Consider the following 14510-nt stretch of genomic DNA (forward strand, 5'->3'; position numbering starts at 1 on the left):
ATACATTATAAAAAAATGCATAGTTATGTATATAATAATACATTATTGTATACAGAAATTCTATATCCTCAATCTTTATGTATAAATTATAATGCTTTATTATAATAATGTAAGAAATAAAAAATAGCACACTTTCTTTTTAGTTCTATAACACACATAAAGTAAAAATAATTCCATGCTATTATTTGGATTTTTACTAAAAGTAAATCAATAGCCCAGACATATAAGCCCATAACTCCAGGCCATTATTTGGGATTACTAAAACTAAATAAAGCCCAAGATCTAAGCCCATTTTGAATATATTTAATACATTTAAAATATTAAAAATAAATATATAAAATACAACATAAATGAATAAAAAAAATCAGAACAGAGCCGCAGCTCTTCTTCTTCGCCAGTTTTCTGCTTCTTCATTCGCGAGATTTCTCCTCCGCCAAATTCCAAAAGCCGCTTATTCATTGATACAATTGGTACTTCTCTTACTTTTTCTATTTTTCCAATCTTCAAAGATTTGGGGTTGAACGCAATATTTCTGAAATTTTAAAAGTTGTTTGGATTTTGAACTGTAGAGATTGTGAGTTGTGAGTCTGTGACTGTTCAAACCAGATGAAAAACTCAAAAATGGAATTGGTTTTACAGTAGGATTGGAGCAAAGTTCCTACTGCATTTTGGTTTTTGCAGTACGATTGACTGCAAAACTGGAATTTCAATTTGCTTCCTCATCGCTGCTTTCTTTTTTTGCAACATCTGGAATAGAGTGATGAATTTTCCAAGGAAATGGATAGAGATTTTTGTAGGCGCGTCACTCAAATTCTGATATGAATTGTGCGTGAACGTTTGTAATTATACTGATTTAAAGTAGAAAAGTGATCAAGTTTTTTTGCATTGCATTGCATTGCATTGCATAGTTTTTTCATATTAATTTGTGAACACCAGATTCTGAGTTTCAGCTCCTTTTTAGGTATCCATTTCGAGTGACGAGAAACATGAAATGCTTTGAGTGGTTACTCGCATGCTCTCTGATCACGCTACTTAGTAGTGCATCTTACAGCTATGGAAATGTGTAAGTGATCTAACATTGCATCATCTTGTAATTGATTTTCTAGTTAGCTGTTTATGATTAGATTTGCATAATTGTGAGAATGAGATATTCCTGTAATATAAAATTTAATGTGAAATAATGTGTTTCTGATATCCTTCAAATCATTTCTTCCTATGCTAAACTGAAAACTCAGAAATCATACTCAATTTTTCGGATCCTGGCCACTTATGTTACAACGATGAATATGAGAAACTAAGTTACTGATGGATATGGTGAGGAAATAGGAATGGATTTAGCTTCATTAGGCTTACAGTTTTTGTCAATCACAGCAACCTGATGTGGACTTCTATGCTAGTTAGGTAGGGTAACTATCAGTGAATCTGGAGCATGTGAGAGATAGAGAGGAATAGAAGTATAGAGAGAGATAGAAAAGATCCATAGAGAGATCCCAAGATATTGGTGGAATATTTATGTTATTCAATTTTAAAGTGTACAAAGATCATCTATTTATAGAAGTAGATCTACCTTACTAATCTACAGTTTAAATCTACCTAACCACAAAACTTTACTTCAAAGCCTAACTAACTTTCTAACAGCTTTCGTAACAGCTTGAGCTGCAAGCTGTTAAACTTTTAATTTAAAATCTAATAGTAACGAATAATCATCTTGTCTTTTTACTATAAAGTTTGTAAATAAAACATTCTGTATGTCTTCTTAGTGAATGACGAGTTACGTGGCTATATTACTTGCGTATTTAATCTCAACATTTGGCAGGATGAACGATAAAGTTTTGCGTGTTGGTGAGGAGCTTTTCAAGGAAACGTTGCCGCTACAAAGTGGTGCTCGCCTCTACCACTTGCAAGGATTAAAACCCCAGACGTGGTATGAAGTGAAGATATCATATCCTGCTTCTGTATGTGCTTCATTGTTATATGTTGCACCGTTTAAGATTTGTTGACAACGTCGCCTAATCAGATTGAAGGAATAACAGATACCCGCCAGTTTTTCGTTGCAACTAGAAAGAGGCACTCCGGATTTGGGTCTGAATCAAGGAAGAAAATTGCTCAATACTGAAAAGATAATTTTCAAGGCAGACGGAATCACCTCACTGATTGAACGGGTTTGTAAATGGTTTGTCTTACCTGTAGGTGCGTGTTCTCATATTCTTATGTGTGGATGTTGACTCTTTTGGTATGTTTGGGCTTAGGGCGATATGTTTGTTCTCGTAAACGTGGAACCTGAAGGAGTTGTCGCAATACCAGGGAAGCAGGAAATGGAATATGTCGTGTTTAATATAGGTACACCAATTTTTTTTTTTTCCAATGCTCTTCACACTCTACACCAAATTCTTAGTGAGAAACTTCTACATAGTTATTTCTTGCTTTTGCTTTTTTTCCTAAGCATGTAGGAAACTTCTTTTTGGTGCATTGCTTTACCAATTTTACCACTATCTCTTTGCAATATTTCTTGTGCATATGCTGTAACACCCTTATCCCTTATGAACAAGCCACACTACCAAAATTCTATTTTCTTCAATATTTATATATCAAAATGAATATGGAAGCTAATACATAAATTAAACAGGACAAAAACTCTCTTTATATATGTTACTTCACAATGTTGTGGTAGTATCATAGGTTGTTGCTTAATATAGTTCAAAATTTGGATCAACCTCTCGTCATCAGCATTCTTTCAACATGCTTATAGATTACGTCCATAGCTATTCGTCTACACTTTCGATTATATTCAAATAAAAACATAGCTGGCTTTGGTTGTCTTGACCGATCTCCATCTTTGGTGCAGTTTGTGACGAACTGTTGCTGGGCATTCCCCACGAGGCTTGGTACGTCGTAGTTTTCGTATTGCTTGGTTTGGTGTTGGCTTTTGTGGTTCCTTCCTATCTCCCTGCGTTCTTGCTGCCAAAAAATGGTAGACAACCATTGTTTGATCATAATGTCACCAAGGCTTCATGAAGCCGTCTCTTTTCAAGATAATTTGATTGAGGTGGAAGATTTGGCTTCACAATTAAGCTTAGATTTATGTAAAATATGTTTTGGATGCAGTTTTGTCATTTTTTTTAAATTACAAATAGTCTACAATGGGTGGTTTTATATTCCATATGTTCGTTCATGAATATATTCGTGGTTCCAAAATTAGCTTTACACACCAGAACGTGTAATTTCTCATTGAACTTAATAAATTTATAATTGAATACATTATATAATTATTCATAAATTAAACAATAGGAGGCATAAAATATGGATTAGTTGTCTTCAAAATATACGAAATTTTCCTCATTTTTGGTTTTATGCACGAATTGCCATTTTTTTTTCCCTCTGACTATGCATTTGTTGTAATCTATTTTTTAAAAAACCATTTTGTCATATTAGCTGATGTGGATACTTGAAATACGCATGTATAGTCCAAAACAACATATTGTGTGAATTAAGTGTTAAACGATGTTGCTTTTATCTTTAAAATACAAAAAACAATTTAACACTTAATTCAACATAGCACGCCTTTTTTTATTTTAAAAGTTATTGGAATCAATATTATCAGCATATGGTTTACTTATTTCTATTGTGCAACATTTTTCTGGGAGACACACACACACCTCCTCTTCTGTTAAAACTAACTAGTAAAATAAAATTAAAAGGCTTTTAAAAGAGGATAATGAATAAAATTAAAAGGTTTTTAAAAAAGGATAATGATAATAAAACTTGAACTCGATACATACCACCTGAAAATCCAGCTGCATTGCCACGTCAGCTCATGTTCAAATAGACCGTTTATATTTTCCTTCAATTTCAAATCAAGCACAAATTTTGTCCCGCTTCCCTCCCTCTTCTCTCTCTCTCTCTCTCTCGTAAATTGTGAGTGCGGGAGTGCGTGTTTACGGAAATGGGGATCGCGACGGAATCATCTCGAGAAGCGAACAAGGTGCGGAGATACCCAAAGCCAGCGGTTTTGAGATTTTTGATTGGCGTTCCATTAATGATTTTGGCTATGGAATTTTTCTGGCATTTTATTTATTTTTTTCGGTACCGATTTCTCTTTCTCCGTTTTGTTTATCCGTGTTGTTGTCATTTTCTGCGATGATCGTGGAATGCTTGCTCAGTTGATCGGAGAAGATTTTTTTTTTTTGAAGGTTACAGAGTTGGGCTCTGGTCGTTTAATTATTTGATCCACTATAGTTGAATTTGAGATGATTTTGGCTACTATAGGAAACAATGTAACGGATTTAGAATTTAGTGCGTTCGATTGATTTTATATTGAAGGAATTTGGAGTGCTTGAAGGAATTTGGAGTGCTATTAGAGGGATATGTTAGGGTTTGGAGTGCATTTGCATTACAGAATGACATCTGTTTTGTATTATTTCTGATCATTTTCGTCGATTTTTCCTGCGAGTCTCTTCATTATAAGCAGTGTCCTTGGAATATGCTTAAATTTTATGAGCAAAGAGCTGCGTGCATTCGTTTCCTATCTTTGATATGCTTGAGCATGTAACTGTGATATGCTTTGATAGTTTTTTTCTGAGAGCAAAGCAGCAGAGAAGAAGCGCTGGACTCTCAATGACTTCGCTATAGGAAAGCCTCTAGGGAGAGGAAAGTTTGGACATGTATATCTAGCTACGGAGAAGAGGGTAAGTGATCTTTAAGTTCTTTGTTGTTCTAATCAATTGAACGTCAACTGTTTATGCTTAAACAATGAACATAGACTTAATCTTAGTTGAAAGAGGTGTTCCACCCTCTCATATGAATGGATTTAGATGTTTTGTATATATGGCACATAATAACTTTCATATTCAAGCTTTGGAGGTTTAGCTGTTCAAGACTTTTCAGAAATGAGTGAGTTGTGAAAAATCATAAGGGTTTTAGTCTTACTGAGATTAGTATTAGCCATGTGGAAGGTAAAAGTAGTGGTGGTGGGGATAATATGGTACTTTGTGTAGAATGTAACTAAAAGTGTTACCCTCTTTCAAGCAGAGCAATCACGTGGTGGCTCTGAAGGTGTTGTTCAAGAGCCAGCTGAAACAGTCTGAGGTTGAACATCAGCTTCGTCGTGAAGTCGAAATACAGAGCCATCTCCGGCATCCTAATATCTTACGGCTCTACGGTTACTTTTATGATCAGGCACGGAAGCTTTTCTTTACCAATCGATGATAATTCATGGTAGACTTGCTAATACTTCGCTAGCTACAGAAACATGTATTTCTGATTCTGGAATATGCTGCCAAGGGAGAACTCTACAGAGAGTTGCAGAAGTGCAAATACTTCAGCGAGAGACGTGCTGCTACTGTGAGTCCACTTTATCACTATAACAAGCCTTTTCATTTTTGCTCATTTATTTTCAACACCTTAATACTGAGGTAGTAGGCAATTTTCTACCTTTACTTTTTCATTAGACATACAAAAATTCTAGCTGCTGCTGACAAGATTGCATTTCCTGTGCTTCTTTGGACATGGAACAGTACATTGCGTCATTAGCTCGAGCACTCATATACTGTCATGGAAAGCACGTGATACATAGAGATATTAAACCCGAGAATCTTTTGGTTGGAGCAGAGGTAATTATAGCTTATCCCTCTGAATTTTCATCTGTTTTTCTTCTGTTGGGAGCCACAGCGACGTACTAGTGTTTCGGATTGTCAGGGTGATCTCAAAATTGCTGATTTTGGTTGGTCCGTACACACATTCAACCGTAGGCGGACTATGTGTGGGACACTAGATTATCTTCCACCCGAGATGGGTATGCTTATATTACTGTTACATTATATCATTCCCTTTCAAGGACAGTGCTGCTTTTGATGTATTGCCTATTGTTTATCAACGCTCATTATCGTCACAACTTATATATAGTGGAGAGTGCGGAGCATGACGCCAATGTGGACATATGGAGTCTCGGGGTCCTGTGCTACGAATTTCTCTACGGGGTGCCACCTTTTGAAGCAAAGGAGCATTCAGACACATATATAAGGTAGGATCACTTCTGTACGAACTTCCTGCACAAAAGGGAAACTACTACCCATCAACACGGAGGCGTGGTGGATACGAGTTTGGTTCCAGGAATGCAAACGACCGTGGGCGCTATTTTTCACTTGGTTCCGTTCGCATTGTTTGCAGGATTACACAGGTGGATCTAAAATTCCCTCCAAAGCCAATTCTATCATCTGCTGCTAAAGATCTCATCAGTCAGGTAATCTAGTGTACATACATTCTGCTCTCAAAAACAGAAAAGTCCTCAATTTTCTAACCTTAGCCTTCAATCTCCTACAACAACAGATGCTCGTTAAAGATTCATCAAAGCGACTACCACTTCACAAATTACTAGAGCACCCGTGGATCGTTCAATATGCAGATCCTTCTGGCGTTTACAGGAGCTGACGATGGATGCTCGCCCGAGCTGCTTTCCTGACCATCAACCAGTAAGCTTTGTGTATACATTAGATCAGGAGGGCTAAGTATATATAATGTTAATATATATATTAGCAGTTTGGATAATTAGTGTATATTGTGATCTGCTCCTTTTCTTAATTCTCCATTCTTCCTTCACAACTTGAGGGGATAAACGTGGTCGTTTCTTGCCAAATAGAGCGCAAAATCCATATGAAAGTTTTGGAAAATGATAGATCCTTTGTTTTTCTACTTTTCTTCTTCCTCTTAAGATTATACATTATATTCAGATTATCAAGGACTCGCTTGGTACGAATGATTAGGTGTACAATATAACTAATACGTTGTTTTGTACAAACACACGACCCTCTATAAATTTAAATTTAAAAGCTAAAAAATATTATACAAATTTACGAGATTTTGTATAGGTAATACAAATCATACCTCATATGAAACGAGGCCCTAATATATAATTCCTAAATCGGGTGTGAGCCAAAGTGTGGGAACTCCAATTATTTATTTTTTTTTTAAATAATATTTTTCATTTGTATATTTCAACTAACTATATCTACAGTGTTAAAAATTTTACATACATTTTTATTTTATTTGAACAATAAAAAATCATTTGTCAGTCACCATTTGTTATTTTAGTTTAGAAACTCAACACCTCCAGACTCAAAAGGACAAAGGTGCTAAATAATCATCATTAGTTAGTCACCAATCGACGTTTTATATAATCACAATACTTCAAAATAAATACAAGCAAAAAAAAAAAGGAGCACTTTTCAGTAGCATGTCTAACTCAAAAACTTGAAAAAAAAAAGGAAAAATAAGTCATTGCCCGCAGCAGCTGAGGCATCCTAACAGATTGGTAAAAACTTGAAATGTGTTCCTAGACGACCCCATTAATCCAATATTATTATACATTACTATTACGATCCAAACATACCTGGAGCCAAATCGTGCAAAACAGAGGAGCTAGTTGAGGATCGAGCGCCTTTTTATTTCTTGCGCTGGTCTTTATTACCATTTTTCCCATCCCCGATGTTTGTTGCATCGTCCATCAGTTGGGACTGAGGCCCTTGTTCTTTCTTGGCTTCGTCGATCTGTTTATGGCCGAGAAAGCTTGGTTGGTTAGTCGAAGAGAGAAGCCTCGCCCACATCCTGTCCGTTATCACAACCTTGTTTTGCTGTTCAGTAATACGCTGCACAGAAACAGTTTTATGTCATAAAACTATGTCCAAAGAGAGAGAAAAAAAAAAGGTGAAGTAAAGCATAAGAGAACAGTGTTAACTGTAAACAAAATGAGAGCATTCCTGCACAGGATGCTGTGATTAATTCAGATGATCTCACAAGGATAAACGGGGGCAAACTACGTTGACATCGTAGAAGCCTTTTCTGCTTTTCGAGATAACCAAATTCATTTCTTTACTTGGGCAGAGACTCTCTCTCTCTTTCCACAAGTTTGGAAATTTAACCCCCCCAAAAGATAATTACTGTATGGTAATGAAAACAAATTGTAGCAGCGATAAATTCCTACTTTACATAGCATCTCGTACAATTCTAATGTCATTAGGTAGCAAGTTCATATAAAATTACTCCAGATACGTCAAATATACCTCAGAACAATCAATTTTAAGCAATATGCCATTTCAACAAACTACTAAAATGATGTAAACTAGGGTCCTTAAATGTCAAGGTGCCTCGTTACACTCGAAAGAGACATACAACTTATTCTAATTAAACCATGATGACCGCTATCTAAGTAAATTGTGACTTACATTGAAAGGAATGTATGTATGCCGGCCATTTACAAGCCCACTTGTGAAGCCCGTGAAACCTGACATTGCTCCATGAACGGCACTTTGAGCAAGGAGTGTGCAGTACACATTATCAGATGCATTGCTCGGAATAGCACGGATCATGTAAGTTGGATCTACGAAACCAGTGGGTTAGTTTCTTATTTTCAATAAATAGGGCAAATAAATATCCTTTACTGAACTGACCTATGTATTTTAGAGTGATGAGAATTTTTTTTTGCTTCGAAAAGTGTTCCTGTAATAGGGAAAGACATATTAGTAAAGCAAAAAAATCAACTATTACAGCTTTCAATAGTACATTTGTGATTTCAGTCGCACGGAAAGGTTACCCCTTAAATTGTTGATATGGCGTAAAAGTTAATGGTTTTTATGCTTTCTGAAATTGGTTTCCATCCAGTTATTTGCATTTTGTCAGAGAACAAATATAGGATAAACACCTTAATTCTTTGAGAAAGCCACAAACCGATGTCTTGAAGTAGCTTGTTCCCTGAAGCATCCTGTTCATTTTTAGCAGCGAGAAGATCCTCTCCTGCTCCTTCAGCAACAACAATGACCATGTGTCCATTTTCTTTAAGCCTCTTCTGAATATATTCGAAAAGTCCACCTTGTCCTTCTAAATAAAATGGGGACTCGGGTATCAAACAGCAGTCAACATCTCGGCTGGCCAGTGTAGCATACATTGCAATAAATCCTATACAAATAATTGAACAAAGTTAGAGGCTGTCGGGGAGCAAATCGATATATCTCAAGTATCAACAGTTTTCTGTCATTGGATGCAGCAGAAAAACTTTACATCAGTCCACGGTATAATTGCGGCTAGCTTCAATAGGATGTGAGATTTTTTTTCTTACCACTGTAGCGGCCCATAAGTTTCACTACACCAATTCCATTTTCTGCACTCTCAGCCTCAACATGTGCAGCATTAATGGCACGCTGTGCTTCCTCTACAGCAGTATCAAAACCGAATGATTTGTCAATAACCTGATACGAGAATCCAGTTGAAACCAAATCTTGTCAGTACTCAAAGCAAACAATTCTAGTGAATACACCAAGCATTATAAACTCCAAATTCCAATCACTTTTTTATGGAAGTTAATCTCACAAACTATAATCAAGGTTTATGTCCGCATGGATTATAATGCAAGAAGAACATCATGCATTAATCACAATATTTGGAACAGAAAGGACGGTTTTGCTGGGGTTAACTTAATATTTGGTGTTTAGAGAAGGTATTGAGAAATAAAATTACTAGTGCATTCACACCGTGTTATATTAGCGAGACTTTTGACACTGAGGATTCTTTCCTTCACGTTGGTCATATCATCTAGATAAATCCATACGAGGAATCGGATAAAAGTGAAATGATGAATAACAGGTACCGGTATGTCATTGTCAATTGTCTTGGGAATTCCAGCAACTGCAACCTTTAAACCCCGCTTACGAATTTCCTGGAAAATGAAAACAAGGGAATGACAAGTCTCCTGAAAAGTTCAGCATGCATAACAGTAGAGTGGAAGAATAAATATTAAAACTTTTGTTGGGAAAATGCCACCAAACTGACAATGGAGTCAGTAACTTCAGCCAGTATAATATGAGACAAAATCCTAAACTTGAGGTACTATTCAAGAAACCGTAACGTTGATGTCTCAAAAGTTTATAGAAATTGAGGTGAATGACGCAAAGTCACGTGAAAATAAAGCAGAATTTAGAAAAGACAGTTTGATGACTCATTAGAATTAATAAAGAAAAAGCTAATTAAAATCATAAATTATTATGCTACCTAGTAGGATAACTAAATCGGATTGCAAATTTTAGACATTGGGCTTTAATGTTCCCATAAATAAGATCACCTCATAGATCACAGCTGCTCCTTTTTGGGTGCCATCCCCTCCAATTATGTAAACCTGACCATCATCATTTTCATCAGTTCCAAACTGAAGTCCGTTACAGATAGATACTCTAGTGCATTGTTAAGTAGATAGTTGAATGGCACATCAGCTGCAAACATTCTAGCTATAGACAGTATATAATCAAGACTTACCTGATTAATTCCACGGTCCTGAATGCTGTCAACAATCTTCGTGGTATCATGACCACCACGGGAAGTTCCCAGGATGGTCCCACCACGCTTATGTATGTCATTTACAATCTTAGGTGATAAAGGAATGGTATTCTTTGAATAGAATCCCCTGTAGCCTCCCTAAGAGAAGATATTTGCATTAGGAGTGGATAAAATAGAGAAGAAATAGTTGTACTACCCTTAAAAAGCAGTGGTTAAAGCACTAATTGAGTTCTCCTAATAACAATACTCCTAACTTACAACTATAAATATGCATCACAAACAAGAAGACACAATAAACTAGTGTCAGAGTAACTTGATAGCATTTCATACCATGCCAAGGTTACCAACTATGTGTGACGCCTTGCTAAACATCATAAGTAGCAATAAATATGACTTACATCAATTCCCAGGACTTTGGTGGCACCATACATATAATCAAGGCTATGAACGATCTCCCTGATCACTGTGTTTAGGCCCGGACAGAGACCTCCACATGTCACAATACAAGCATTCACCTCTTCCGGAGTAAAGTACACCTACTTGACATTGATGCATTCAAGTACTGGAGTTCCCAAATCTCAAAGACTTGAATACAAGAAAAGGGAAGATTTACCTTCTGACGTGGACCAGCTCGCCGGAAGTGTACCCCTCTTGGAGTATCCTTGTGAACAACAATCTTCATAGAGAAACATAATTGGTCTGAGAACAGTTTAAAAAGATTCTACCTTTTGACTAGTAGGGGTACAGAGAAGTATAATTAAGACCTTTTAAAATACAGTAGTGTACCCACCTTTTGAGGTACACTATCATCCATGTCGACAAAGTACTGCCTGAAATCATAAAAAAAGTGTAAATATGGAGTATTTTCCAAAACAAATGACAAAACGTAGGAACATCAAGCCAAAAGGCACACATCTGAGAGGGAGAAAAGTATGTTTAACTCACTTAACAACTGAGTATGCAGGATTCGAGCGTAGCGGATTGGGATAAGTCTGCCAAAAAATTAAAGCACCAATGTCAATGTTCACTTCTACAGTTTCTCTATACTTCCTTCTCTTTTCTCATGTCTCAGTCTTATTCTACTTGCTTTTCTCAACAGAAAAAAAAACACATACTGCTGTAAAAATGTTAAAACCATCACTCAGGATAAAGCACCTAAATGGATTAATTCTTCATGCATCCCAAGCTTAAATCCACCATTTACATCAAATAATCCAGCAACATAATTAGTTCCCAAGTCCACGAGATCACTGAACATTCATCATGTCGTACGAGAGTAAAACACAAAATCATTAAATATGCACAGCTCTACGCATTATTCCAGCAGTTATTGCATCTCACAAAAATAAAATATAATAACAGAAAATCATCAGCAACTTAAGCAGAGGCAATCAATATATCCATCACTACGTGCTGCAAACTTCAACATTCTGCAAGCCGAACTGTATAGCACACATTCGCTCAGTATCCCCAAACATTTCGCCCCCTGACTCTGACCACATAAAAATCAAACCAAATCTCCACAAACAATTCCACCAAAACACACAATACCACGCAGTGGAATCACACAGCAGCACTCGCAGCAGGCGCGATCGCAACATCCAAACAAATAATGCAAACAAACATTTCAAAAGCGGAGAACGATAGATACAGATTCACATATGTATATCATCAATGCTAACAAAACACACACACATACAGGGAGATTGGGAATGTAATCGGTGATGTGAGGCACATCCTGGAGAACGTAACCGAGCTGTCCTTCCGTCACCTTCATCTGGAAATTGCTCTGCGTCGCCATAATCGAGCTCTCTCTCTCTCTCTGTCTTCTCTCACGGAAATCTACGCCTATTTCTTCTCGATTGTTGCAGAAGAGGAAAAAAATTAGTATTAGTTCATTAAATAATTTATGGTTTAAAGACAAGAAGGATTCGAGTTTCTCGTGCGCATTTAATGTGTATATATCTGAGCCTAAATTGTACGAAATTTCTAATGTTCAGCGTCACTGGATTTAGGTTTGTCCTATATTTGGTTTATTTATTTAATTTTGATAGTCAATTCATAAATCATTAATTTCTAGAATTTCAAATTTCGTAAATTTTCAAAGAGAGTGATGCATTTTTTTAATTTGTATTTTTTACTATCATTTTAATTTGAGTTTGTTCAATATATTATCTTGTTTTTCATACATATTTTAGCTTGATTGACCTTGAAATTGAATTAAATTTAAATATTTTAGTTTTATTGTAAAGTTATAGTAATAAATTAAAATTAAAGTTCATACATAATTTATAAATTGACTAAAAGGTTTTTTTTTTAGGAGACTAAAAGTTTATATAGTCTACGTGGGATTTTATTTCAAACGAATTAAATAATATGTCTACGTATATATGAATCCTGTGGGCGGACTGGAAAAAACAATTAAATATTTTTTTCTATAAAATAATCATTACCCATATTTTTGTGTAAATAGTTGTGTAAAAGTACCTATCCACTAAATTGAATGGTAAGAAAATTGCTCTATCAAAATTTCGGACTTAGAAATTTAAAAATTATAATCTACATTAATGTTTTAGTTTCATATGGCTGAATGTAATGAGATAACCCACTTACTATGCACTACACGAATATAAAATATGTAAATGTATCTATATTAACGATAATAAATATACATTTTGTTGCAATAATAATATTAAACTAGTGTATTACCCGTCGAAATTCGACGGAAAATTATTTTAACTTATTATATAAATTATTTTTAATTTTATTTAATTTAAGGTAATATAGTTGAAATTATATTGATTTGAATCATATTCCTCAATTAAATGTTAACATTTTGTTAGAATAATAAATATTCTTTTTATGTAGATTTTTATTTAATAATATTTTGAAAAATGTATCGATATTGAAAATTTTATTTCATCTGAGCATCATCTCGTCTGAACCTTGTAGGATCATATCATAATCTAAATTTCGGAAGACGACAACTAACGTTTGAACATCAGACTTTTGAGTATCATCTCGTCTAGATCTTAAAATACAAAAAATGAACTTTTATATATGCGTCAAGTTTTTTTAACATCACTATCTGAAGCTTTAAAAATGAAAGTTGACGTGTGAGATTGTATGATTTGGAGCTTCTAACATCATAACTAACTTGTAAACATCATTTTGTATGGAACTTGAAAAAATCTTGACAAACTTTTATGCATTATTAGTTCTAAATATTATAATTGGGTTCCAAGAATCATCTCGTTTGGAGTTTAAAAAAACAAAGTTAACTTGTAAGTATCATCTCATTTAAACTTTGAATGACCACAATTAAGTTACAAGAATTATCTTGTGTGTAGCTTTAAAGATCATTATCATCTTTAGCTTGTAAGATCATAACTAACTTCTAAACATCATCTTGTATGCAGCTTGAAAAATCTTGACATTTTTTTGTGCATTATTTCATGTGGAGCTTGAAATATCATAATTGAGTTTCGAGCATCATTTTGTTTGAAATTTGAAAGAATAAAATGGACTCGTGAACATTAATTATCTTCAAATCTTGAGTTTCGAGTATCATTCCGTCTGAAAATTGAAAGAATAAAATTGACTCGTGAACATTATCTCGTTTGAAGTTTGAAAGACCATAACTAAGTTTTGAAAATCATCTCGTATGTAGCTTAAGAAAGTTGACACGAGATTCAAATTGTATTAATTTATTTAATAATTTAATTGATAGATTTTCATAAAAAATCTATGTTGAATCCAAATTTTATTTTTAAAATTTTATACAAAATATATTATTTTATAATCAAATTAAATTGAAGAAATAATTTACTTAATCAAACCAATCTATTTTTTCAAATTAAATTAAATTAAATATATTATTATTATTATTATTATTATTATTATTATTATTGTAGTATTGGACGAACAGGAAAACCTTATTTTGAATTTGATAGAGTCAAAGCATGAGATTTGACAAGAAACTGCCTCAAACTTTACTTGCAAAACAATTAATTCTTTATTTTATTTTGTTCTTATAATTTGAGCAAGTCACAACTTCTATAACGTGTCCGGCACAAGCGTAAACTTGTCTAATTTGGATATTATTGTATAATCTAATTTATTTATAATGTAGATTGGCTTTAAAAAAATTATAATGAAAGATTATTTTGTTCTTATAATTTTGGAATTATCTT

At 34.5% G+C, this 14510-nt stretch overlaps 3 protein-coding genes across 3 annotated transcripts; 2 read left to right on the plus strand and 1 right to left on the minus strand.

Annotated features, from left to right (window-relative positions):
• The first annotated feature begins 350 nt into the window (after positions 1-350).
• On the plus strand, positions 351-3158 carry LOC131015450 (uncharacterized). Its single transcript, XM_057943863.1, has 6 exons — positions 351-470; positions 962-1063; positions 1817-1955; positions 2034-2162; positions 2250-2340; positions 2846-3158. Exons 2-6 carry the CDS (start codon positions 987-989, stop codon positions 3013-3015), a joined length of 606 nt encoding a protein of 201 aa, XP_057799846.1. The 5' UTR covers positions 351-470; positions 962-986; the 3' UTR covers positions 3016-3158.
• A 661-nt stretch (positions 3159-3819) lies between these two features.
• Positions 3820-6686, plus strand: LOC131015427 (serine/threonine-protein kinase Aurora-2-like). The gene is made up of 9 exons (XM_057943822.1): positions 3820-3982; positions 4569-4685; positions 5029-5175; positions 5245-5340; positions 5514-5609; positions 5695-5791; positions 5902-6019; positions 6166-6238; positions 6325-6686. The coding sequence occupies exons 1-9, from the start codon at positions 3944-3946 to the stop codon at positions 6424-6426; spliced, it is 885 nt and encodes a 294-aa protein (XP_057799805.1). The 5' UTR covers positions 3820-3943; the 3' UTR covers positions 6427-6686.
• Positions 6687-7145: 459 nt separating this feature from the next.
• On the minus strand, positions 7146-12312 carry LOC131015373 (ATP-dependent 6-phosphofructokinase 6-like). The gene is made up of 13 exons (XM_057943752.1): positions 12017-12312; positions 11263-11309; positions 11108-11147; positions 10931-10993; positions 10716-10853; positions 10297-10455; positions 10106-10159; positions 9635-9703; positions 9107-9236; positions 8693-8946; positions 8442-8490; positions 8217-8371; positions 7146-7640 (listed from the first exon to the last, which is right to left on the minus strand). The coding sequence occupies exons 1-13, from the start codon at positions 12116-12118 to the stop codon at positions 7437-7439; spliced, it is 1464 nt and encodes a 487-aa protein (XP_057799735.1). The 5' UTR covers positions 12119-12312; the 3' UTR covers positions 7146-7436.
• Between the last annotated feature and the right edge of the window lie 2198 nt (positions 12313-14510).

This window comes from Salvia miltiorrhiza, chromosome 3 (genome assembly GCF_028751815.1).
Source record: "Salvia miltiorrhiza cultivar Shanhuang (shh) chromosome 3, IMPLAD_Smil_shh, whole genome shotgun sequence".
NCBI lineage: Eukaryota > Viridiplantae > Streptophyta > Magnoliopsida > Lamiales > Lamiaceae > Salvia > Salvia miltiorrhiza.